This window comes from Mchenga conophoros, linkage group LG22 (assembly GCF_057382185.1).
Source record: "Mchenga conophoros isolate Kocher_MC1m ecotype Shallow Benthic linkage group LG22, M_conophoros_male_GT1.1, whole genome shotgun sequence".
NCBI classification, from domain to species: Eukaryota; Metazoa; Chordata; class Actinopteri; order Cichliformes; family Cichlidae; genus Mchenga; species Mchenga conophoros.
The window spans coordinates 28671986-28699707 of NC_140546.1; the positions used below are offsets into that span (position 1 = coordinate 28671986).

Below are 27722 nucleotides of genomic sequence, written 5' to 3' on the forward strand. Positions count from 1 at the left end.
TATAGGTAAAGCTTGGAGATTTAATATGGCAATTTTCACCACCAGATAGAATCAACATAAAGGATTCAATCCAGTTAAGTAAAATATATGCACCAGGACACTACAACATACACCTCTGATTCATCGGTCTCTTAAAATGTGTTGATCAGCGTCAGACAGACCACAGACACTTTATCAGTACAGCATAAAAAACAAAACAAAAAAAGGAATAAAGACAGACTGGGCAGCAGCACGTCAGGTTTTCCTTGTTGCATTTGTGAAACACATCCACATAAAGACAGGCCACCAGTCAACACATCTTCAAATAGAGACAATTACAAAACACCTTTTGTTTGTGGGTACAGTCCAGTAATCATACAGGCAGCATGTATGACACACATGGATTTTACTACAATATAGTATATGTACAGTAGCAGGGGATAGCTGGCAAAGTGTGAACTCTTGCTGTTGTTTCTCACTCTCCAGCTCGCGTCCTATTCACAGTTCTGCTCATGTGTTGATGAGCGCGAACAGACTTTTCTCCGTGCGAGTGAGACAGAAGGGGAACTGCTGCCATTTTCAGCACTAGAAACACATTGTGGAGATTGCAGCATTTGTTAACGCTTGCTCCCGCGCCCAAGCGTATGCTGCTGTCACCGCAGACAAAATGGATTTTACGGCCAGTGTTTTCTTCTTTCATCCACAGTCCAAGTAGTTCAGATGGGTTTTTTTAACGATACCTCCTATTAAAACTGAGGAAATATCAAGAGCCCCGGAATTTGCAATAACAGTACCTCACAGAGAAAGAACACAACACCCACTTTTAGTTGTAAACTGCCACTAGGCACATTTTCAGATATTTGGAAAATGAAGAGACTTTGAAAAGCAAAACAATGAAACAAAAACAAAATGAAATCTTAATTTTTCTCTCAGTATTACAATGAAGTAGTGTTGGCAGTGGGAAACTATTCTCTAAAGGAATGTTTCAAGATATGGACTACACTTTATTTGGTTGCCATATCATCACGTTGCACCAAATCATCCCTAAAAAGTGCAAAGAGTCCCTGGTTGCTGTTATGGTTAAAACAGTCTGGTGATGAAGGATACAAACTGTACAACTGCAGTGTAGTTATAGACTCATTTGAAAATGCACACTAGATCATACATATTTAGTGTAAAAAGCATAAATGAGCCGGATAACACAGTTCCCAGTTTTCTCGAGCCACTACAGGCTGCAGTTAAACTACTGTCAAAGAACACACAGAGCTACAAAACAGAGATCTGCAGGAAATGCAAGGAAAATGGTGCGTTACATTTTGACTCACAAGTTCCTTTTTTCTTTCGTTTTAAATAAATCATAGAAAAATTGTAATAAAGAGTGTACAGGACACAATCAGTCATTGTCCTTTTTATTCCCAATGTAGCGTATCCGCGTTTATGCATATATGCACACGTGCACACACTATGTGGTTCAGAACTAGGTGACGTCTGACTCTTTTTAGAAAGTACCAAAACAGTCCTAAGCTCTTGGCTCCAGTCCTTTGGGAGTGGATCCATCACCCTCCCTCCGTGGCTCAGCTTCCTCGCAAACGGTGTGACTCTCCACAGATCATCACTCATTCTCCCATAGGTCGCCCTCTGCCTCGTTCCTCATCCTCTCTCAGGTTATCTCTGTAGGCCTCCGGGGAGGTAAATAAACGAGTCCCTATGATCCCTCTTTCCCATCTGAGCTTTCTGGCGGTGCTGGTGGCTCCTCCGCCGTGGGTGACTGAGCCCCTCCCGGACCATCTGCACACAAAACTCAAAAATGACTTCTAAAGGCACAAATGTGGAACTTCTTTCCAAAGCTATTGTTCATAAATGACTGTGACAGTGCGTGCCTGGCATTTTTTGTTTTTGCTTTCATTTTAAGGCTGCTATTTTTTTCAGAAACCCCAATGCAGGCAAACAAAGTGTCTCTCTGCCACTGCTGGAGGAATTCCAAAAGATCCGAGTTCATGTGAGCAAACCTGTATTTTCATTTTTGGGGTCTGTAAGATGAATTGCACGACCATGTTGTGTTATGTTAGATGCTAATTTGTTTTCTACACATGCAGCCAAAGATGCTCAATGGCTCAAATTTGGCACTCCTGGTAGCTACACACTTTTAGCAATTGTGATGCATGACAGGGAAATGGGCAGCATTTCCCTAGTGACATTCCTAGCCTAAAGCTCACCCATCTGCTACTAAATGGAGATGTATTTAGACAAGGACAACCTTTCCTAAATCTCAAAAACTTTGCCATAGCTTCAAGCCATAGATGAGCCACAAAAAGGCTTCCGGGGATCAAATATCTCAGTCAAGTTCACAAAAACATCTCTCAAAGTGTCCTTAATTTACATTATACTGTTTCTAAATAATCAAATATATTGCTTCACATGCTAAAGTACTAAGTTAAAAAAAAAACACATTTAAAGGGAAATATCACCTTTTAGGGATAGCTCAGCCAGTTTTAGAGGTAAGTCACCAGGGTTTACACCCGCTGGAGAGCCCAGGATATCAGGCAGGGCATTTCTCCTCCCTGAGCGCCCCGAGGAGGCAAAGTCCAGCACTGGCTCCACTTCGGTCATTTCAGGAACTCTTCAGGAAAAAAAGAAGGTACAATGTTACGATTTTACCCATGTATCATGTATCATACCTTATATGATAAGGTATGATACATGATTTTAACTCACCTGAGCAGTATTTCTGCTAAGTCACAACAACAGTTGCCTCAAAGCGCTTTACATTGTGAGGTAAATACCCTACAAGAGAGCCTATGAGAAAACCCTAACAATCAGATCAACCTATTATGAGCAAGCATTTGGCGAGAGTGGGAAGGAAAAACTCCTTTTTAACAGGAAGCAAGCTCAGGGACAACCAGACTCCGTCATCTGCTTCAACCGGTGGAGGCAGAGGGGCATAGCTCTCTGTAAAATACATCTATAAGGTATAAAAGGACAAAAAACTGTGAATGTCAAATTGGCCTCTGAAACCTATAAATATAATCATTAAAAAATATTGAGAATGTCAATGTGACATGTTTAACATCTAAAAACACAGCTTATATTTGGTTTGTGGTTCTAATTTTTTTACTTGTAACTTCTAGTTCCTTTTCTCATCTTGTTTTTCAGAGTTTGATATTACGGTAAATGGTCAACCATTTGCTTAGTTCGTTAGTTAGCTAGCAACGACCAAGAAGTTTGTTGAACAAATGAAGGGCTTTACATGCTGAGCAGGCTGCAACTGTTTTCAATGCAGTGTCATAGGAAGGCCTGAATATCACAGTCATTCAAGTTGTGTTTCCATCACTGCCTTGTCCCTTGCACACAGAGACATCTGCAGATTCTCTGTTTGTTTGAATATTGTGACATTTTTAGCAGTTTCACGCTGAAAAACATTATTAAAATATTGGGCTGCTCGCCTCTCAATCTTTACTTCTGGAACACTCGACCTTTCTTTGATGCAAGCAATTAGTTGTAACATGTTTCAACTCTGTTCCCTGTTACATTTTTTTGCGGTGTTGCTGGCACCAAATTTAAATTGGAATATATTTTTCAAAGAAAAAAGTCTTAGTACAACATATCAAATGTTTAAAAGCATGGATGCAGATATAAAATGGCATGCCATTTTTGAAGAGAGGACGTTCCAGGTCTTATTTTGTAACAATTCACTCAATCAACTCACAGTGTGCTGTTTCTGTTTGGTGTGTACTGCACGGGGAAAAGCTGTGTGGGGTACATCTTTAATGATATAGCTAGCCTGCTAATCATCCCTATATGTACCCTAGTAGTTTTAATCCCAACACTTTTAAAAAGTTGACACTACGTTTTATGTTATACATAGTCTAACAGTGGATATTAATTTTGACATTTCTCAGAAAACAAAATGTACTTAATGTGATTTGAACATCCAGAGAAAAGATTCATCACTGAAAAGGAGGATGTGTCTGTCTGGTCTCATGGCAACCAGCAGCTGGGGAGTCAGCTCCAGGCTACACTGGTGACAGGCAGAATTACATCCCTTGTCTCACAGACTCGCAGCACACACACATACAGCGAGCCATTGCTGCCATGGCAACAGTACAGAAAAAGCACCACTGGCAGGTAAACATATGACTGGAATCCATTCGCTCACTATCTCACTCTCTCTTCCCAGTCTCCCCCTTTTGTTGTGTTGCCTCCCTTTAAATAGCCATACCATTCTGTGGAGCGAAATCTCAGTTCCCATTGCTCTCTCTCAACAAAGGGCTGACGTGTGAGTTAATGCATATGTGCAGCTATAAACTCGCACACACACCATCCTCAAAAAGAGGGCCATAAGTTGACCATCTGTTAGCCTCGAGCACAGTTGAAGCCTTGCTACTGAGCTCATCTAAGCTTTAAATGTCTCCATGGAGAAAGGCACTTTGCTTCCAATATGTTTACATTATTGCATGCTGGCAGCTAAAACTGTGGCTGCAGGTAGGAATCATGGCTATGACTGAGATACTTTAAAACATGTACGTACCTTTGGTTTTAAAATATGTAGCATTTATCAAGCTCAATACATAATTCTGAAAAATCTACCTACGATTAACATAAATGTTTTATATATTTAATCAGTACAAATGTGTAATCACACTTTCCACAAAGCCTGTGTCCACCCTCCTCCATACCACACAGGATGTACACATAGCAAGTTGCTAATAATTCATGCAGCTTTGATTAATTGATGTCAAAATGCTGTTGCACAGTTACCATTACCAATACTCTGTCCGGGGCCCATTCAAACAATTCATTTTCATACTTTATTTATTTAGTTGATTGCATTTATTTCCAATTCAACTGTATGTTTGATTTTTTTTTCCTTTTATTTAATATGCCCAAAAAAATCCATTATTTTTCTCATTCTTAATAGTCAAATCTAAATATACAAAGTCAATAAAAATATAGCTGATCAGTGGGTAGACAATTACATCAAGGCTGGGTAGGATTCAAACAAATGCACAGGAAAACAAAATGTTGTATTTTGAGATTAACCTGAAAATACTACCAGAATTTAAGGACTTAGAGATATAAAAGAAAATAAGCTCTGACATGACAAAAATACTATATATATATTTAAAATTCTTCACTGCACTTCTTCTAGGTCAGCAGTCGAAATAAAACAGCTTACTGGCCATGTCAGCTTCCATCAGTTGTATCCGCCAATTGATGCAGCACTCAGATGGCACTGGATCTAGTTTTCTGCCACTGGTCACCTGTGTATATGATTGGATATCATGATATAAACCAAATCACTATTTCTGTCAAGCTTAAAGGTTCCTTTTCATTGAAACATTATTTATATTCTGTCAGAAGGTGACCACGACAGCCAGAACATTATGGAACTTCAAACAAATAACGAAAGAAATGCACAATGAAAAAATCATACTCAATTGTTGTTCACTTTTGCTCCTAGACAATAAATAAATAAGATTTAAAATAGAGAGAGCAGTGGACAGTGAGGCCTGACTACTATCTCTCTGCACTCTGTGTATAGCTGCCTCAGAGAACTTTTTGTGGCCAGGGAGTTGGTAGCGAGGGCCAATTACTTTAATCAGCATCAGCTTCCTGGCAACACATCTTTTAAAAACTAGGCTACAATATTACTGTCTCTTTGTTTCTAAGAAAAATCTTGCATTGTTCAATGCATCGCACTGTACTGATAAACAGGCAACTGTACACTATGAGGATGCCACCGCTGCAGAGGGTGAAAACAATTTGTGGTGTAGCTGGCCTTTGTATGTAGTGTGTAGTGTATGCTACACTGAATTCCTCTGACTCTTCCTTTTAACAATATCCTCGTCTTTTGCACTTTAACCTGTCATATTCAGAAACTCGACCACCCGAGTTTTCTGTTTTCATTTTGTCTTTGATGATGCTCACTCCCTTTCATGTGGTCTGTCAAAACAAGGAAGTAATGGGATTTACTGACTTTATATTGACCCTATCCCATGTATCTCTAGTGAGGAAAGGTTATTGTGCACCACATATCTTTATTGCTTTAGTGTCTTGCCCTAGCTGTGTGTACGAAAACACTTTTCTCCACACCTAAGATATCAAAAGTAGTTATCTGAGTTACTGTTGGCTTCCTATCAGCTTGAAGAAGACTGACTATTCTCCTCTGACCTGTGATGTCAAACAAGATATTTTCACCTGCAGAAGCTCAGCTGACTGGGTAGCTTCTCTTTTTTGGAGCACTCTTTGTAAACCCTAAAGATTTCACCAGTTTCTGAAATACTCAGAGCAGCCCATGTGGCACAAACAACAATGCCACATTCAAAGTTACTTAAGTCACCTTGTTTCCCCAATTCTGATTCTTAATTTAAACGGCAGTCTACATGCCTCCATGTCATTAGCTGATTAGACTCAGTGTATATATAAAACAAACGTAAATATATAGAATGAAATATAATGACAGCTCTTTCGGAGTACTGAATACTGGGAGTCTGTGATCCACGTGCACATCTTCGACTTTTCATAATAATAGTACTTGATTAAACCGGAAAAGTGTATTTTTCTTAGAAAATGTTAAAAAAAAAAAAACGCAGAAACTGGCTTCAGACAGAAGATGAAGCAGGTGGTATGTTCAGAAATTTTGCATCTGAAGGAAAAGAAGCAGAAGCCTGTTGACAATTACACAATAATCGGACGCACACTACTTCTAGTTGAGGTGTCAGATGTCAGACTATTCGTCCAAAGAGAGTAAAGGTTTTTTGTGTTTTCCCCCTTGAGGTCCCGTGCTGAGCTTTTACGGTAGCTGCCTTCACTTGCTGCTTCCTTATGGGTCTGTCTGTCTTCAGTTTTCTATTTAATAACTTAAAAAGGTCCTCTATTGGCTTTAGTTTAAAGTGCCTGACTTGACAATTGAAGCGTATCCAATTTCTTTGCTCTTGAGAAACTCTTGCGTTTGTAGTGTGCTTTGGGAAATTATCCATTTGCATCATTTGGCGAGTCTCAGCAGAGTACAGGTCTGTTCACTTCAGGATTCATCCTGCTACTTCTATCAGTCACATCATCAATAAACACTAGTGACCTGGTTCCACTGGCAGCCATGTGATAACACTGCCTCCACCTCTTTGATGATATCGCATGCTTCATATCACGAGCTGTTCCTTTCCTTCTGGAACCTTTTCCTTTCCCATCGTTCTGGTACAAATTAATCTTAGATGTTTAGTCTAATCCAGCCCTCTTGCTCTTGAGTGTAACCAGTGGTTTGCGCCTTGTTGTAAACCCTCTTCATTTCCATTTATGAAGGGACCTCGACACTGATACGCCTCCCTCCCTAATAATGTTCTTGACTTCTTTAGATGTTGTGAGGCTGTTTTTCTTAACCATGGAAATGTCATCATGCACTTTGTCTTTTGTTGTTTTTCCAGGCCCTATTGATGGTGAGCTGGCCCGTACATTGCTTTTTGTAAAGAATATACCAGATTGTGGATTTGGTCACTTCAAGGCTTTGCTCTCTCTGAAAGCTTTATCTTTGGTTTTGGGTTTTTTTTTTTCAACATAACTGTGGCCTTCTTCACTTAAACTGACAACACTTTGGGATTCAACACTAAAACTATAAAAACAACAAAACACATATTCAACATTTCTTGAATCAACTTCGGATGTTTGCTTCATTTCATAAAATAACACAGAAACCATCAGCTAGCCATGAAACTGCTTGTTAGTCAATTGTCCAATTATTTTCGAGGCTACAAATGGAGGAGTGTGCATTTAAAACAGAAAACTTTCTATATGTAATTTCCAAACAGTTGATGCAAAATTTCATCCGCTAGAGCAGAAAGTCTGAATTTGAATCACATATTGACTGATTTCAAGTCTGTTGTGGTGGTTTATAGAAGCAAAACTACAAAAATTCTGTCTTTGTCCAACAAATTACAGACCTAAGTGTAAAGCCGTCATATTTACCAGTTGGTTTTAAATATTAGATGATTATTTGGCACTCTTAATTACAGTGTTTTGTTGCAATATTAACTGACTCAACGTGCAAGTCAAAGGGGTCAACTGAATAACATCAGCTGTCCTCATGTTTCTCAAATCACTACCATTAAATTCAAATATAAATACAAAGAATGAGCCATCTGTGTTCACATGAACACGTCACACCTGCAACTTTAAGTGATTTCAAGTGAATTACTTTGTGGCTGCAGTACTAAATTTAGCCATTCAGTAAGTTTATACTGTAGGCAAATCCAGAATATTGTTCCAAATTTCACCTCCAGGGCCACGTGTCAAAGCTTCTCTTTGTTCAGCTTGGAGTCTAACAATAGGCGTTTGGGTCACGCAGTAGGACGGATAGCTTGTCTCTCTGTGAAGTTTCAGTCTGGCTCAGAGGCTTCTCAAGCTGAGAAACTGATTATCACTGAAAAGCTCAGCTTTGACTGTTAATCCTGCTAATTAAAACCAAACTTTAGCTCTTACACTGACTTGCTATAACAACTTTTCATTTAATACCAGGTGGTGGCCACAGTCAGTCACTGCTGATCTGACAGCTTTCCAGGATGATTCAGCTCTGGGGTTTTTACACTGTCAGACTGAAGAGGAAGCTGAGAGGTTAAGAAGTTGTTTAGCCAGATAAAATCACTGGCTTTCAGTGGCTTCACTGCTGAAATATCAGAATAAGTAATAGCTATTGTTATTCCGGTCCTAATTAGAACACATGGTAACTTTCATTGAGCTACTGGATTAAGCACTGAACAGGCAGTGACCCATCATGTGAACAGTTTAATTTTAGCTGATAATCCAACAACAGTTTAGATGGGATTATCTTGTCAAGTAAACTGACCTACATAAGGTATCTGTGCCAGCTCAGGCAGACACAGGAACAAGCTGCAGGTGAATTATGCAAAAGGTTTATGTTATACAAGTCCTTTCATAAAAAAAAACAGAGGTTGAAGCTGGCTTACAATAAAAAAAAGGTAAAGTCTATTTTCTCCTCTTCTTCTTTCAAACTCGTCACAGCTCTGCAATTACATAAAAACTCATTAATGTTGCAAATTGCTATCCAGGCTATTCCTAAACACAGCCACCGCTATTATTTTGTACCATATTATACACCACGTACTAAAGACATCCTGTCATGGGGCTACTGTGTAAATAATCATGCAGCTAAAATTATCCACTTACATTTGCCATGTGGGTATGTGCAAATGGAGTAAAAGCACTTTCACGTGTCTGCTTCTCGAGCTTTAAAAGGGAAGGCTTTAAACAGCACTAAACACATTTGATGTTGGAGGTTAGTTTCGACAACAACAGCACAGGGCATTGTCTCCAACCAACCTCACAGGCTCTCGGTGCCAAGGAGAAAGGGTCTTTTGTTGGCTTTTACAATGGCGCACCTGCTATTCTCAATGGAAATGCAAGAGGAAGGAGGCTAAGCAAGAAAGCTCTCAGTCCTAACAGAAAGAAACCACGAGTAGCAAAAAGAAAGCAACGCTGAGAGCTCGATATCTTAGACTGTGCATCCACACAACTGATGTCAACATAATTTCCCTTCTGTCGTGTGGAGAAAATGCCAAACTTGAAAGTCGATCCAACAAACCTTTACCAACAAATCACAATATGATGCATGTCATTTACTGAAGCTTTTGGTAGCGTCTCTGCTAACATTTACAATATAAAATGCAACGAACAGACATGGTCCTGACTCTGATGACTCAGTATTTTTTCATTAATTAATATTATATTACGTTTTGGTTTAATCTGGTTATGTCTTTGACTAAGATTTCTAGTTTTTAGGTTTTGGTTCCCAGGTTCTCTCTGTTTCCAAGTCAGTCATGTCTCTGTATAAAGCCCGTGTCTCTGAATCTGTGTCGTGTTTCCTGTTTTACTGAAGGTTCGTGTCTTATGTCCTCCATGTCTCATCATGTTGATTCGGTTCAGCTGTGTCTCCCTCCTGTGTGCCATTTCCTTGTTTCCCTCTGTATATATTTAGTGTGTGTTATCCTTTGTTCTTCATCGGTCCGTCTGCCTGTCATCCCCCGTGTTACCTCTGCTCTCAGTCAGCGGTTCAGGTTTTCTAGTTTGGTTTCTTGTTTCTTGTTTTCCCCAGTTTAGGTTTTGGATTAGTTTTCTCGGTTCCACATGTTTGTAGCAATGCTCAGCCATCAATAAAGGCTCGCCTTTTGTTATTCTTCACCACTGTCTCCGGTTGCCTACATTTGGGTCCACGTCTCTCTCGCGCGCGCGCCGCACAATTTGCCTCTGCAAATTGTGACACCAACTCAATATACTTTAGTTTGGTTCCAGAATTCCCTTTGCATTCATCTGGAATATCCAAAAAGATTTAATTTAAATAACTATGTTGTAAAATTTAGGGAGCAGAACTAAAGTCTGGCTCTAAACATATAGGTATATAATTAATCTTTTTAATTACTGTATGTTTAATTTTGTAATGTTTCACAACTTCAGAGTGTTTAGTGTTCAATTCATATCCGCTAAAAGACTAATAATGCATATTAATTTTAAAAGAAAACAGTTGGCACAAATCTCTCTTTTTTTTCATTAAATAGAACAGACACCATTTCTCTAAATGGAACCATATAAACCACCGAGGACAACATAACCTCATAACCACATAATCATTCCTCTGTGCAATGACTGAAGACACTCGAGGGGAAATTGATTCTAAATAAGGACACTGTGTCCCCAAATTACATACATACATACAGCAACTGTAAAAACACTCCATTAAACGTTACTTAACTCAAAGCAATTCAAAGCCACCCAAAATTGAATTGACCATATTTAACCAGATGATACCTTCATTCTTTCTTATTTTGTCCATGGATGGAAATTATAGCCAGAGCTGTAAAATGGTTAACGATTGTGATGTGAAAATTATTCTCCAAGCTCATATCTAGCACACATATAGGTCTGGTTCCAATCTAAATGCTGGATGGTTAAGTAAGTTTATGTGACTAATAAGCTGTGAGAGCAATGCTTTCTATGACAGTTTCTCTCACTCCCTCTTATTACATGCAGGATAACAACTGCTGAAGAGATTTTATTGCACTTACGGTAACATAACGAATGAAAGTCCTGAATACAGCTGATTAATTTAACACTGGTAACAGATGGTACTGAATATCTGCAGATACCTGGAGCAAGGGTGGCATTGACTCAGGAGCTAGAATGGGTTGCCAGTTATTCACAAGGTTGATTATTTGATCCATGGCTTCTTCAGACCATAAGACCAAGTGTCCTTGGCAGTTAGAAAAGCACTTATAAAAACAACGTATGAAGGCTTGAAAGTGGGTTGTATTAAAAAGCTCTTAAGTGTTTAATTACAGTAAAGAAGCACTATGCCCCCTTCCTGAATTCTTTCTCTTTATTTTGTTTGCCACTATAAATGTTTGCATGCTGACACAAACAAATGTCAGGCTACAAATTGGATAAAAGTCATTTTTTGAGACAAAATTATCATTATAGTCAAGATTTTCATAGTTTTATTGTATATTAAAGTATTTTGGTTCTGCAATGTTGTTCAGAGAAGTTAAAAAAAACAAAACGACACACTTTGGACTTTTGATTATACCAGTTGGAACATCAGCGATAACCAATGACATGTGCTGTTAACATAAAGGGCTAAGATCATGAAATTGGACTTACACATTGATAATCTGAGTGCAAAGGTTGTTAAAATGTTTTTCACATTACTGATCGATGTGCATCCATATAGTGCTGTGTAAAAGTATTTGCCCCTATCCTGATTTCTTACTTTTTTTGCCTAAGGGAAATACTTTTTCACAACATTGCGGGTGCCAATCTAATTACTCGTTATCAAGAAAAGACGTCGGAGCTGGAAAACAATGGAATTGTCCTTACTAATAACTTACGCAGTCAGATAAAGACAGATATTCACATGAAGTGCTTCAAATTTGAGTTCAAGTAGATGGACTCCCTAAACTCACTTGATGATATTCTTCACTGCAAAATCCATTTAATCAACCAGCAAATTCAGTGTAGTAACTTTGCAAAGTGACATCCATCAAAGCATTCATCTCGCTAAACAAGAGACAATAATAGATTTCTCTTCCCCGTGCACAGCAATCTGGCCGTGCCTGCTGCCTGAGGCTGACCTCTGCTCAGCTACAACACACTCTCATTCTCGCAGTGTGACAGGCAGACCTACTGCACACTCTACAGCTTCTTACCAAGTATAGCATATGAGCTGGCAATGATTAAATGTAACATTATAAGGCCGTTTTATCGCCATTTGCAGCAACATCAAGAGAAATATTTAATTACACATCAGCCAGCTGTCAGTACGGGTGTTTTTCATAGTTACGTGCACCGCTATGCTGACTCTCATGCTCGCTCAGGAAGGAGGAACAGTAAAATATTAATCCTGAGCAGTTTTTAAGCAGTTTCCCTCAACAGACTGTGTCACCACACTAAATCCAACCCCTATATGTCCATCCCTCTTCTCCTATAGTCAGCGTATTAGTCAGTAAGACTGTGGGGGTTTAGGCTGGAAAACAGCCCGCCTGAAGAGGAGCTACAAAAGAAGTGATGTTTACACAGCCGGCACAGACACGAGAAGTTTTAGATGAATAAATAATGCCTGGGATTAAGTCCCTCGCTATTTTTAGTTCCTCATACCCTGTGATTAGACCCCGTTCTTCTCCTGACTTTTTTTTGAACTGTTATCCTAAAGCTTAACATGCTGTAGCTGCCATGGAAACTGCACCATTGTTATGAAGGCAGCTACAGTATATAGTGGAGGAGGGGAACCGAGGAGGAAACATTCAACTGCAGTTGTATGTTTGTTTTTTTCTAATAAAAATAAAAATGTGATTACATGACATGTAGTCTTAAGATTGAGACAATCAAAAGTGATGAAATATAAAGACGTGCAGTATTACGCAGTGCAAAACTATCAAGGTATACGTTTAATCACAACTAAGCAAAGCAATGATGGAAATAGCCCTCATCATCTCAGTCACATTAAACCAGGTGCACAGAAGGTCATGCATTTATGAGCGTAGACGAGGTGAAGCATGACACTGATATCAGCAGTTGGTTTTCAAAAAGCTACAATATTTCTTTTTCTTCCTAAGCAGCAGCAGTGAAGAGAGAGACAGAGACAGAAATGGAGGAAAAAGGGAGAGGTGAGACTGATCTAACGAGACACTGTGATCACAGCCTCCTTTCAGATCTCACAAACATCCAGGCAAATCTTCCGTCTTTCCCGCTGATCCGAGCGCCCCGTCTTCTCACCAAGGCTTCCTGCTTTTATGTTTCACAAACCAGACAGAAAATTCACCAGCGTAGGCTTTTACTTTGCAGATAATTTGCTTTTGGGGGGGGGGGGGGGTGAGCATGTACATAAAAACCAGGATGACTTGGATGGTGCACAAAATCTCTTAAAAATGTTACATCTTATCCCTTTTTTCAAAAAAAGAAAATGTACGAATGATTTACTAAACATAAATCACATTTAAGGCCCTATATTAATGGTAATTGTTATTTCAGAGGGTAATCTTTCTGAAGGTGAAGTGAAACAGTTCACTTCACAGGCAAGTGAACTGTCCAATTGTAGCTAAGCGACTAACTTAAGTATTTTATTCTATTCTATTCTGTACAGTTGTGTACTGTATTTATTCTTATTGTATTCTAATTTTTGCTTCATAACTTTGCACTGTCCACTTCCTGCTGTGACAAAACAAATTTCCCACGTGTGGGACTAATAAAGGTTATCTTATCTTAAACAGGCTTGGCAGGGATTTCAGCTTTGAATTTTTACACATGCCACAGATCTGTGCATTGTACTCTAGTCATGGTACAGATTTTGCAGTGTGCTTCTCTATTTTTAACCTTTCCAAAAGTGAAATAAGTAGATTACTTTGTTAAGTAGTAACCTAGTGTTACATTCAAGGCCAAGGAGTATTGTGTAACAGATCTGGCAGATGATTATGAATGCCGTCTTAAAGCCCTAGAGTCAAATTTTCAGTTGGAAGAGCTCTTTGTTTCTACATAGTACTGTTAGAAATACAACAAAATAAATCTGCTGCTGGCTCTTCACTGTATATTTTATAAGGCTACAGAAGTAGGGGGTCCACTGGGTCATCAAGGCTTACTTAGACTCTTTGCCCTAACATCATAATTTAGGAATTCCATATTTTCTGGTACTTGGAAAAGAATTCCAGTATCACGTGTTTCAGGTGACACGAGAAAAGGCCCCTTTCCCACTGGGAGCCAGTGGGGATATGTTTAAGCTAACATGAGAGGCCCACCACTCTAACGACAGTTGGTTTACTGGTGCATCCTCAGTGTTAAATGAAACTCATCATTTAGAATTATACAAAGCACACATGTGTTTGTTCGTTCTTTGTAATCACCTAAGCAGGATTATGATGAGTCTCAAGCCGATAAACTCAGCACGGACCAATATATCATCCAAATGTTGGATCGGTCATAAGAAACTTCATGTGTGACATCAAAGACTGGAAAGTTGAGATGGCAGGATGAGAAAGGTGTATATCCTTCACGAGGAAAAACAAGGATTTCAGTATCACAATCATTCAGTCCTAACAGAGTTTCAGAAAGAATCCACAACATAACAAGGATTTTTATATCATTCAGCTATACTGTTACTGGTAAAGTCCAAGTAGTACTTCACATCAAAGCCCTTTTAAGCAAACCGCCTTCTCTGTTATTAACCATGTTTAATGTGCAGTGGCAACAAAAACAAGCCTTTCTATAAAACGAGGCCCATAAAATGGGCTCCACTTTGCCAAATATGAGACAGATTGAGCAGCTTTTCAGAAGGGTCAATCACAACAACAGAACACCCAGCTATTTACAGCAATTAGCGCACTTGACAGAAAGCTGTAGAGAATGGCTGGCAGGCAGTGCTGGCAAAAGCTTTGGGGATGATCTGAAGAACAGACTGTTTTGGGGGAAGTACGACTTTTGAACGTCACGTTCTAATTAAGAACTGATCTCGACTGTGCGTAAATAAGCTCCGCATTGGAAAGGTCAAATATTAGAAAATCACATTGTCAAACCCTACACAATGACCTATTTTTTGTATTTCACCATTCATTACCCAACTGTTGCTATTGATCTCTGTGGTGTTTCTAATTAGACTAAGTGAAGGTGAGAATGGATTGGTGGCTTCGGTGCATGATCTTTACTTGCCCTTTACAGGTCAGCACACACATTATCTAACTTCTAAGTAGGAATTCTACTCAGGTTGTGAAAAGTGTTTCATCTTCTTGATTTCTTGTAACAGAAGAGGGAGATCGCCTTGTAATCGGAAGGTTGCTGGTTCGAGCCCCGGCTTGGACAGTCACGGTCGTTGTGTCCTTGGGCAAGACACTTCACCCGTTGCCCACTGGTGGTGGTCAGAGGGCTCAGTGGCACCAGTGTCCGGCAGCCTCGCCTCTGTCAGTGCGCCCCAGGGTGGCTGTGGCTACAACGTAGCTTGCCATCACCAGTGTGTGAATGTGTGGATGACTGGATGTGTAAAGCGCTTTGGGGTCCTTAGGGACTAGTAAAGCGCTATACAAATACAGGCCATTAAATAATTCTGATGATGTCAGGGTTACTGTGCAACTTTTAATTAAAAGCCTTCATTGTAAATATTAATTTAAGGGTATCCGCATTTTGTATTTAGTGACAAATGTAAGGTTCAACACTGGAGCTTGACCCATACCATCAACTAAAAGTAAGGATGTCCCCATCTTTACTGCATTTTTCTGTATACATGGCTTACAAAATCACAATGCTTCCTTTAATGAACCACCAAATTTTCTTAAGTTATCAACCACTTAGACCTGAGGTCTCAAACTCGCAGCCCAGGACCACTAGCAGCCCACTTCAGCGCTACTTGTGGCCCATATATTGATGTAAAGACATATAAAGTAATTTGGCCCTTGACGTTACTTTCTCTGTTAGGGAGGATTTATTTGTTGTTGAGTTCAATGTTAAAATAAGTTCTTTAAAAAGAAAAAAATATTTAACATGAAGGCAATATGAGCAGAGAGTACAAACATGTTGAGGGATTGGCTGTGTTAGTTCAGTGAGAGAGTTATTTGTAAAGAAAACTATTTTCACTGGGAGTCAAAAACTAATGTTTACCATTTTGTCTGCATTTTATTTTTTAAATACAAACTAAATGATAGCAGAAGTGCTGCCACAAATCTGGCCAGAAAGCGAGCGTCAATTTGTTTATTTGGTAGTTCAATGAAAGGCTTCAACATCGAAAAGGATAATCGATTAATTAAATGACAGACAGCTATAAAAAAAAAAGAAATCAAGAAAAAAGAAAACTAAACTTACAACTACACTAATATAGATGTCTTTGAACTTAATGTTGCAACTTATAATACTTATCTTATTTGAGTTACGTCATTAAAAAAACATTAATTTTAAGAGTTTGATCCAACTTCGAGAGGAGTCCTCCAGGAATAACATGGTAAAAAAAATAAACATGTAAAAACCCTTGCAAACAGATTAACAAAGGAAACATACAGTACTGTGAAAAATATTCGCCCTTTCCTAATTTCTCACTTATTTCACAATCTAAAGAAACTTAACAGATGAGAGACAACGTTACTGTCATCCATCTATCTGGATTCAAAACAAAAGAAAACTACTTCCAAGGCTTCGGGACTTCAGCAAACAACACTGAGAACCATTATCCAAAACTGGAGAAAACTTAGCAGTGTTACCCCTCCTAAGGATGGCCAGCCTAGCAAAAACTACTCTAAGAGTGCATCAAGCACTCACCTAGGAGGTCACAAAAGAACCCAGAACAACATCTAAAAAACTACAAGCCTAGCTTTCTATTGGTTAAGGAGAGTGTTCATGACTCGACAATAAGGAAGAGACTGGGCAAAAAATGGCATCTACAATTTAGTTCCAAGACTAAAACTATTGATTAAGAAAAAGAATACAAACACATTTGCCAAAAAACCTTTTTGATGATCCCCAGGAATTCGGACAAAATATTCTCTGCATTGACACGACATTTCACAAACGAACATCACACCAACAGTCAAAGTCAAAGTAAACTTTATTGTCATCTCTGCTATATACAGTACAGTATATAGAGAGATGAGACAAATATGGTGGTGGTAGTGTGATGGTCAGGAGTTGCTTTGTTGCTTCAGGACCCGGACAACTTGCTATAACTGATGGAACCATGAGTTTTGCTCTCTTCCTAAAGGAGAATGTCTGGCCATGAGTTTCATGAGTTTTACACTTCAGATGACAATGATCTGAAACACACTTACAAGTCTACCTCTAATTTGGCCGTTCAACCACCTTTATTTTAGAGCCATTAAAAGTCCAGGCTCAAAAACTCAAGAAATATCCAATGTAGCTAAAATTCTGCAACTAAGTAAGTTGCAAGTTATCACAAATGTTTGACTACAGTTTTTTCTGCCCACAGTGGCACGATCAGTTATTAGTTTTAGAGGCCAATTACTTTTTACATAGGGCCAGGTAGGTTTGGAATCTAATGAAAACATATAAAAACTGCATTTTGTATTTATTCAAGTTATCCTTGTTAAAAAAAAATAATAATATTTTTTTTAAATCAGAAACAGAGCACATGCTTTTTTTCCCCACAGCAAACTAAGGTGCACATGGATCAGAAAGAATTAGAAAACATTTTAAACCTTTGGACTCAGATTAGGAATCTGTGAGTTCTATTTCATGACCTTTGCCCTATATATTAACGATTCATCCGAATAACTAGCATACTCATGATACATGATAGGTTTTTGTTTATCATTTATAATCCCACTGGTGATATTAAGAGTCCAAAAAGCTATTTGCTAACTATTTTCTAAACAAGAGTCCAAAACCAATGTTGATACACAATAAATCTGAGAAATCTTGACAATAAAGAACATTTTGCATTAATAAATTGATTTTTATCCAAATTTTGGCATGATAATTATTATAGTATGTATACAGTCTTAAATTAGTAATATCCATTGCTACACAGCACATGCATGATGCAAGAAGGACAGTGCATACTGCTGTCATATCAATATATTGGCATAAGACCTGTTGCTTTGCAAAGTGCAACCAAGGCCATCATCCACCCTGAGGCATCCTCTGAAGAGAGTGTTGTGTCAGCAGCGATGTGGCACAGGCGGATGCAGCTACATGTGCTGCCCGGGCAATTGGGGCATTGGTCCACACAAACACACATGCGCACACAGAGCTGTCACCCTATGTCAGCAGAGGCATCTCACTTTTGTGTTGGGTTTGTTTGTGACTAAAGCTGCACTGACCTCCTAATTCTAACCTAACAGTGATAGAGGAGGATGTTAGAGCCAATTCTATACTGAAGTTTAAACTTATCAGCAAAGAGCATTTTCCCAGCATTTCCTTTAGCTTCTCCTGAAAAAAACAACAGCAACTATATCTCAGTGACCAGACATGAAATAGGGCTAAAATATAACCTGTTTACCTACATCAGGAATCCACAACATTGAAAAGTGCAAGGACGGATGTCATTGGCTGTATATGTGTTCTATAGTTTAAATAGAGGAACAATGGTCAGCATTTTCAAACCGTCTCTCCAGAAAAAAGCCCCCACAGCTAGAGCAGGGCGATATGACCAAAAATATTTATCACGATATACATTTGAAAATTTGCGATAACGATATAACTGACGATATAATTGACACTAGACAAAATACTTTACAACTCCACAACTTTATTAGTGCAAAAAGAAAAACCCCATCAATGTATTTACACTTAAACAAGCAGCTGTTTTTATGTGCATTAAAGTTATATAAAAATTTAACAGTGCAAATACAAATTCCTTGCTGACAGTTTAACCAAAAGGCATTTCAAGTGGAAATTGGCTGACATATCCTCAGCATAACCACGTATAATATCCACAAAACTTAAAAAGAGGTTATACACACACAATACGGTAATATTATGTTGAAGCACAGTACGTATCACTCCGCGAGGCTCCTGCCTACGATAGCCGTAATGCTCCGACAATCCATCAAGCGGTGCGGGTTCGTAGCTTAGTCGTACTAAAACAGTTGACAGATTTTCGAGTGCCGTGTACGACATAAAATTGTTTCGAGGTCAGTAAACACAACCAGAATTCATACATAAGGCACACAGGATTATAAGGGGCACTGTCGATTTTCAGAAAAATCAAAGGATTGAAAAACAAAGGCACTGCGCATGGGCGTTTTACCCATATTTTATCGCGATATTTCATTTTCTTATCGTTGCCCAACATTATACCGGTGTTACCGTGAATGGTATGATATGGCCCAGCCCTACTCACAGCAAAAGAGAAAAATAACATCCATGGCACAGCTGCACATCTCCAGTTTTCAAAGTGCCAGAAATGAACAGATTAGAGCCTAATCTGACACCAGAAGGATGTGAGTGTGTGGATTTTTCTCTTTTTGAAAACAGCTATTAGCTACAAATAACAATATGAGGGAGGTGAGGGTGAACCACAATACCAAACAGTGTACTATAAAGCCCCACAAAGGCAAGGAGAGCAGCAGATTAAGAGAATAAAGTATTTTCATCATTAGTAAGGATACACTGATCAACAGTTCTGACTACAACAAAAAAGGGCAATCTAAGCAGCTGAATTTATTCAGTTCAATTCTGTGTCTGCAGCAGAGCAACATTTGTTGCTAACCCCTTGGCACCCCCCATTTGCAAGGGATAAATGTGTATTCCTAGAATGGTTGGCATGTGGTTGCTGGAACTTGGTCACATGATCGCAAAGAGTACTGCACCAAAAACCTCCTTGTAATCATCTTGGTTGCTAGGAGATGGCAAATAACCTCCAAGTGGTCATGAAAGCTGAAAATCTGCAATGAAACCCAGGAACAATGTTTTGTGCTGCACCACAAACCTCTTTGTGATCTATTTTGCCTAGCACCTGAGCAAATTTCCTAGTTACCAAAGCAATCCCAAGCAGGACTTCCATACAGTACTATATAGCTTTGTAACCACTTTCACATAGTGACAACAAGCAACCTCCAGCAGTTGGCAGTTGCCAACTACCAATAACAATGGAAGTATTCAATAAAGACTCTCACATTGAAATAGTAGTAGTCTAAAAACCTTTTGAGTTCTTGAAGGTTCAATGAATATTTGTTCAAGAACATTAGTTGTATAATGGATGTCAAAGCTCTTCTCTTTCCCTTTGAGAATCGGGACAGATCACAAATCTACAGTGGGTTTAACTGTTAAAAATCAGAATGTTTTAATTGAACATTTAAGATTTTCTAATATTTCCACCTTGCTGCCATACGTAGATGCAAATGTGCCAAGTTGCCAGGTACAGCCACAGCGAGGCCTCCTCAACCAAACACTTCTCAATGGTGCCCACTGAAACACTGAAACTGAAACATCTGAACCTTTCACTCTTTGACAGCCTCTTCATTTACCAATCAGCAGAATGAATTCGTCACATGGTTGATGTCTGACAAACTGTTTTGAGATGCTGTGCCCGTTTCTGGGGCAGTAAGCATCTCAGGCTATAATTACAGAGAAAAACAAAGCAGCGGATTCTATTGTATGGTCTGATACACTGATAGGGTCATTGACCTGTGGATTTGATGGATGCCTTGGGAATTACAAAAAAGCCTTTGTCTCCATAGCAAACCATCCATCCCATCATCGACTGTTCCCTTCCCATCTAATCAGTATGGATAAGCTGGCAGCAGGAGAGATGACACTGATGAACCCCCGTCCTTTCCCATAGAGTCAGGCAGTGGCATGCTATGAAGTTTTGTTGCCACCCCACTGCCTTGCATCAGGCAGGGCTAATGTGAAAACAGGCATGAAGAGGTTGAGGTCAGAACAGTCTAACACAACCCTCTGTTCCTATTATCATCTGCTGTCCTCTGCATCTCAGCAAAACATCCCTGCCATTTCATATGCCCTCCACAGCCAGGTGGGAAAAGAACTGACTGACATGTTTTAATGGCAGAAAGATAAAAGTAGCAGCAGCTAAATGGCAGCAAGCCATAGGTCACAGTAAAGGGCAACAGGCTTTACAGAAGTAGCGGCTTGGACTACACTCTTATAGGTCACTGGTCAATACATAGGAATAATGAATGACTTGCATTTTGCACAGAAAATTACTGCTTCCAACCTCAAATAGGCAAACCCCATAATCAATGGGAATTGCATTCAGCACCTGGTGGTAAAACTGTTAGCGACAGGCGACAGTTAGCTGTTGCCGTCTCTCTCTTGCAGCAGAGAGTCGAAATTCCAACTTTAAAAGTGGGCCCATCTTCATCAAAACTTCATCCATCTTCGAGCACAAATTTAAGGCAGACAGCAGATGTGTTCACACATCGCAGCTTCAAAACAACACGTGGTCCTTTACTTTCAGTCTTGAGCTATGAAAGAAGGGCAAGAGCATAAGTCTCACTGAAACATTCTGAGCATTCCCCTTTACGAATTTCTGATAGAGAGCAGAACTCGTGGTTCCATCAATTATGGCAAGTTGTCCAGGTCATGAAGCAGCAAAGTATCCCTAGATCACACTACCACCACCATGTTTAACTGTTGGTGTGATGTTATTTTTTATAACATTCTTTGTTAGTTTCATGTCAGATGTAACAGAAAGCTTCCAAAAAATGAAACAGACCTCAACAGTCCGCAGAATATTTTCCCAAAATTCTTGGGGATCATCAAGGCGGATTTATTTTGGCAAATGTAAACCCTAATAGATTTGTAATCCTTTCCAAACTGAGGGGGGTGCTATTTAATTTTTTTTTCCAAATTTAGTTTTTTCCATCTCCAAAACATAGGGTTGGGGTTATTGAATCTCAAAGGACTAAAAGAAGTTAACAAAGTGCCTCCAGCAGGATAACTATCACTTGTCATGGCTGCCCTTCTCTGAGTCAAGTTCTGCTAGAGGTTTCTTCCTGTTAAAAGGGAGTTCTTTCTTCCCGCCGTTGCCAAAAGGTTTGTCATAAAGGAATGTCTGATTGTTGGTGTTTTCTCTTTAAGGTTGTAGGTTCTTTATCTTCCCATATAAAATGCTTTAAAGCAACTATATAAATAAAAATAAACTGAAATTGAAACAAGCTGATCATTTTCAAAATTAGATTCATCAGCTTTGTGGATACGGTCATTTCTAAATGCATTGATTTTTTTGTCAAGATTTTGTCAGTTACTTATAACACTCTGAGCCGAGTTGATTTCTTTGCAAAGTGCTGCATAAATAAAGTCTGATTGATCATTAGCGTACTTAATATTCTGATGAACATGTCATTTGTGAGTGTGTATATGTGTTTTTTATCATAAAGATTTTTATAACAATTATTATTTAAATGTATCTGTGGCTGGTGTGGTTTGTGGCTCAGCTGCAGGGAAGGAGTGGAGCAGCGGGTTCAGAATGTGGTGTCAGGGAAGGTTGGTTTTCGCAGCCGGCAAGCATCATCTAATCATGCCTTCCCTATTTCAGTAGCGGCCAGGCCGCAGAGGAGGAGAGAGCTGCTGGAGCAAAGAGCCGGTGCAAAGTCGGAACAGTGAGCACTGCAAAGTGTTGAAGCGCACAGTGAAAAGCCACAGAAACACTGTGAATATAATAAAAAGCAAAACGTGACCTTCTGAGTCGCGTCGGGTCCTTTCGATTACAGTATTGTTACTTACATATTAAAATATCTGTATAACCCAATAAGAAAACAATATCTCCAAAAAGTCAAAGTGCCATGATGTCATTACTCCATTATGGTATTGGTGTGTGTGTCTATCGTTATCATTCAGTTTTAATAATGCATCGGATTAGTTTAGTGGCTCCGTTGTTAGCTTTCTCCTGCTGTTTGCCATTTACAACCTCTGAGTTTCATCTTCTTTACTGCAAGATGATAAATGCCACCACTATAAGTTATTAAATAGTGACTCTAGTGCAGGGGTGGGCAACTCCAGGCCTCGAGGGCCGGTGTCCCTGCAGGTTTTAGATGTGTCCTTGAACCAACACAGCTGATTTAAATGGCTAAATTAGGTCCTCAACATGTCCTGAAGTTCTCCAGAGGCCTGGTAACGAACTAATCATGTGATTCAGGTGTGTTGACCCAAGGTGAGATCTAAAACCTGCAGGACACCGGCCCTCGGGGCCTGGAATTGCCCACCCCTGCTCTAGTGGGTTAAATTGGTGGATGAACCTTTTAGAATAACAGCAATTTTTAATCTAACTTTTAATATCATAAAAGTATTGCAATAGTTTAGCAGTATGGCTAAGTATGACATTTTCTCCCACCTCTAAAACAATCTGTGGTATTAGCAGCAGGACTACCTCGTTAGACTACCTAATTACATTTAAAAAAAACTAAACACTAGAACTACCGACAATGGTGCATTTTAGCTGGATAAATGGCTTATAGCTAACCTCCATACTGTAAATTTGTTAATGCGTAATCTGTAATAAATTAGTCATTAAAGTTGCTGTTGAGAATCAATCTAAAGTGTGTTTTTAGTGCTCAAGTAGAAAATCGCTATATAAAAACCAGTCCACTTATCATATATTGTAAACTAATCCCTCCAATCTTTTTGCCAACAAAATGTTCAAGTTTTGAGAATTATTACAGAATTTTGCTCAACACAACACATCAGCTTTTAATATCTTTGGTCTAAAGATCATCAGTGTTGCTTAAACTTCGATACACGCTAGTTCTTACTCAGTCTTGGCTTTTAATGAGAGGAACTGTTAGATAAGAGCTGAAAATAAGCTGCTCAGCAATGTGGAGGCCACTGAAGATTAAACAGTTTTATAGGTAGAGCAGTCACCTGATTACTGATAACATTGGCATGCTTGGTTCTTGTAAAAGATAAAATTATGCTGACTGGAACTGTTTTCAGGAGGTTACTGATAAAGGACTGAGCAACGAACCACATCTGGCACTTCTGGGACTGCGAAATCACAACGGGTGGGAGGAGAGCATGGTGTGATGCCATCATCTGTCGGCCATCATCAATGTTAAAACAAAGTGACGTGAAGACTGATTCTCAAGAAAGACCAGGATGCAGTACAATCCTTCCACTCCTGCATCGTATAATGCTTACACAAGTACATTTGAAAAGCTTCGAAACTTTTATGTTTTTGTATTTTACCAACATCAGAGCTGGTATGATCACTATTTAAGAAAGATTTGTTTTAATGTAACAAAATGGTCAATTCATTTAAAGCTAAATGTAAGCCAACAACATACGTTAAAAGTGACACCTCTTATGTAAGCAGCTTTACAAAGCTTTTGAGCCTATTTTAGCTACTTGTTTTGGTTTCGCTGTTCATTTGTTTTGGTTTATTCGCACTGCTCTCATTGAGACTGTTTAGCAAAAAGTGGAGCCTGACTGATTTATTGGCAGTCCGATATTATTGGGTGATCTTAGCTATTTGGTGATCTATTGGCACCAGCATTCAACAAATTACCAGAGGGTATTCTGCAACTTCCTAGGTGGCAACACGTTTGGAATATCACAAGCACAATAACTATCTGCTCTGACCAGAGTTGGCAGAGCATGAACAAGAATAAAAGTTTCTTGTTTAGGCCAAGTTACTAGTAGCTCATAACCTAAGATAGATGCTGTTCATTACCCAGGCTTCTGTCATAAAATGGAACTCATTTGCCATTTTGGTTAAAGCCCAATGTATATAAGATTATATGTATATAGGTCCTATATACATATAATCCTATATACATATAATCCTATATTATAGGATTATATGTATATAGGATTATATGTATATAGGATTTTTAAGATCAATGTCAGTAACAATATTTGGTGATTTTAAAAATCCAAAATATTCTAATATATCAGCCAGGTTTTGGTTTTTTTGCTCTTTTAGACACACGAAACATAAACAGATTTCCCTAACTTTTGTTATGAGTACTATACTCTTTGACGCTCTCCATTTAGCTGGTTGTTGCGTTTATGTATGGGGTTGCAAACGTATGTTTTCCTAATACTGCTGAGTGCCCTCTGGTGGAAAACTGTACAACGTAAAATAATGTACAATGTTAAATTTTCCCTTATTAGCAAATAGATCAGCAAATAGTTAACATCGGTCAATAATACTGGCCTACCAATAAAAATCAGATCGGCTCTATTTTTTGTTTTAAACCGAGAATTACGCAACTGTTACCCACTTCCAAATTCCTGGTATCATACTGGGAGTTGAATGAAACCTAAACAGCCCCACTAAGTAATGACAATATTCTTCAAATAGCTAGAAACACAACTTTAGATAAATGCTAATCTTGCTGAGGCAGTTGTTTGCCAACACTGCTGTGACTATACAGTATAAAAGGTTACAATAGGTCTTTTTTTTTTTAACATCAAAAGGATTCCTTTTGTAGAAGAATGAATAAGTTACAATAAACACGACCAAAACTCAAAAATAAATGAATAAAAATTAATAACAACACGGGCAGGGTTTGGTAATCTTTACAAAAGCGCTATTTTACAACAATTTCCTACATAAAAAACAAAAAGGTACGGAGCCTTGAGACATAATGGAGCGTTATAATACCTGCTTATTAAGCCATGTCTATTGTCTCAAAAACATTTTTAACTGTTGTCACAAATTTTCCGATGTTTGAATAAATAAAGTACATGCTGTCTAATTCAATTCAGTTTTATTTATACAGTGTCAAAATGACAACAACAGTTGCCTCAAGGAGCTTTATACTCTAAGGTCTAATCTTATCTTAATGAAGTCGCCACCGCCTATTAAGTATAAATTAACCTATCGATATATATTAATATTCTACCACATGTGACTATTCTGCAGTTGGCTGGTTAGGAGGATTATTTAACTATAATCACTGCAATATTTGATTATTTTAAATACTAGAAAAACAGAACAACAGTGAAAAAGAAAAAATGTGTAGGCCCACATTGAAATAGAGTAACTAGAAAGCTCTGCGGGCCACTTTGAGCCTTACCTATCCAAGAACAAATAAAATTAAAAGTATTCCATTTCATAACAAATAGCAGCCCAACATCTTTGAATATAGTCAATTTTAATTTAATGAAGACAAACTATATATGTGTCTACATCCACTGCTATTGAGGTTCAGCAAAATCAAGAGTTTAATTTTCACATTCCTTTAGTGGTTTTGTGAAAAAACAAAGGGAGCCACTGGTTTGAGACCGCATTGCCCACACAGCGTGATTAACAGGTATCACTGCATCACAGAGGCCAAAAAAAAAGCCCCACTGGTGCCAGCTACTGATCAGAACTGAGGCTGATTCTCAAACATGACCTCATGGTGATGTAATTAACACAGGGTGAAATCATAAATTGAAACCAAGTGCCTCGGAGCTAAAATGACTATGAAAAATAGGAAGGCTCTGCTAACACCCAGGCCGACCCCGGACTGCAATTTCTTTACCTGACATTGTACAACTATGATTCACTACAGAGCTCGTGCAAGACGATGCAACACAGAGAGGCAGGCAGACAGGGTTTTAAATCCTGAGCTGTTTTTGGGAACATGTTTAGCTTCACCAAAGCATAAAGACTGAGGCTTGTTCAAGGCCCTTTGCTCACTAGGGGGTCTGAAACTCATGGATAAGGACAAACATAGCAAGGCTATTAAGAGTTTAGTAGATTAAAGGGTTTAACAGTGTCACCTGTTAATATATAACAGGCAGGTATGAAGCATTATAAAAGATTAATTTTAGTGAAGGTTTAGAGTTTCCAGCCTCTTGTAGTGATGTTTGTGGTAGATTATGTATCTGTATCCTTATGAAAAAAAGGTCTCCTTTAAAATGAAACCAAAAGCCTGTTCTCCTGCGAACATCCATCATTGTTTTCAATCATTTTAAACGCAGCCTGAGAATTATCTCAACACTTCATGCCTGAAGGTCACAGTTTACCCACCTTTTAATAAACCAAAGCAGATAATCCAGCTACCATCAACCTCGCTGCTGGGAGCCTGTGGCATTTTTATGTGAACAGCTGATGCGCTCAGTGCTACCAGCTCATACGGAGTTGACAGGTAGGCTGCTGGAGTTGACACCTGTCAACGTTTACAATAAGGTGCTGTTCGGTTTGAACGAGCCTTCAGCTGGTGCCAGATGTGAGTGCTGCTGGCAGATAAGTCGATGCTCCTGTTGCTTTCTCTCTCTCTTTTTTTAATCACTTTCGGCGCACATAATGGCTCCAGCATGCCACAATAATTCCACCCTGCCTTTAATCTATGGAACCAGCAGCTCTCCTGCAGTCTGCCTCGGAGGCACATGAGCAGGCAACAGTCTGCTGTCCTACCTGTAGAGCAGAACAAGTGTAGGTATATGTGCGCAACGACGAACACTCACCAACTGATTTCAGTGCGCTTCAGGCGAGGGGGGGCATAAGGGACCTCCAAGGAGTAAGAAGTTGGAATTAGCCGCCAGCCACCATCTTCCGCAGGGACGAAGAAGAGAATGTGCGCAGTGTCAAGGAGTCCGTCCGATACGACACACCACACCGCCTCATTCCAGATGACAGCGCCGGACCCGCGGCACGGTGGACTAAATGATGAGCGGTGACAGCACACGGACAGAGGACCGCTTCACTGCGCGCTCAGCAGCGGCAACAAGGAGGCGGGTCAAGACGCACGTGCTTAGGCCGGGAGATACAGGAAGAGAGGGTAACTCGGCCTTCAAAATAAGAGCAACAGCAAGCGTTAGAAAAAGTAGGCAAGATGACAGAAACAGAAAGATTCATTGAATAT

The 27722-nt window shown here is 39.1% G+C and overlaps 1 protein-coding gene across 1 annotated transcript; it reads right to left on the bottom strand.

The window, feature by feature from the left end:
• pkib (protein kinase (cAMP-dependent, catalytic) inhibitor beta) lies at positions 1–27591 on the bottom strand. Its single transcript, XM_085262693.1, has 3 exons — positions 27325–27591; positions 2448–2599; positions 1–1767 (listed from the first exon to the last, which is right to left on the bottom strand). Exons 2-3 carry the CDS (start codon positions 2587–2589, stop codon positions 1685–1687), a joined length of 225 nt encoding a protein of 74 aa, XP_085118819.1. The 5' UTR covers positions 2590–2599; positions 27325–27591; the 3' UTR covers positions 1–1684.
• Positions 27592–27722: the final 131 nt, after the last annotated feature.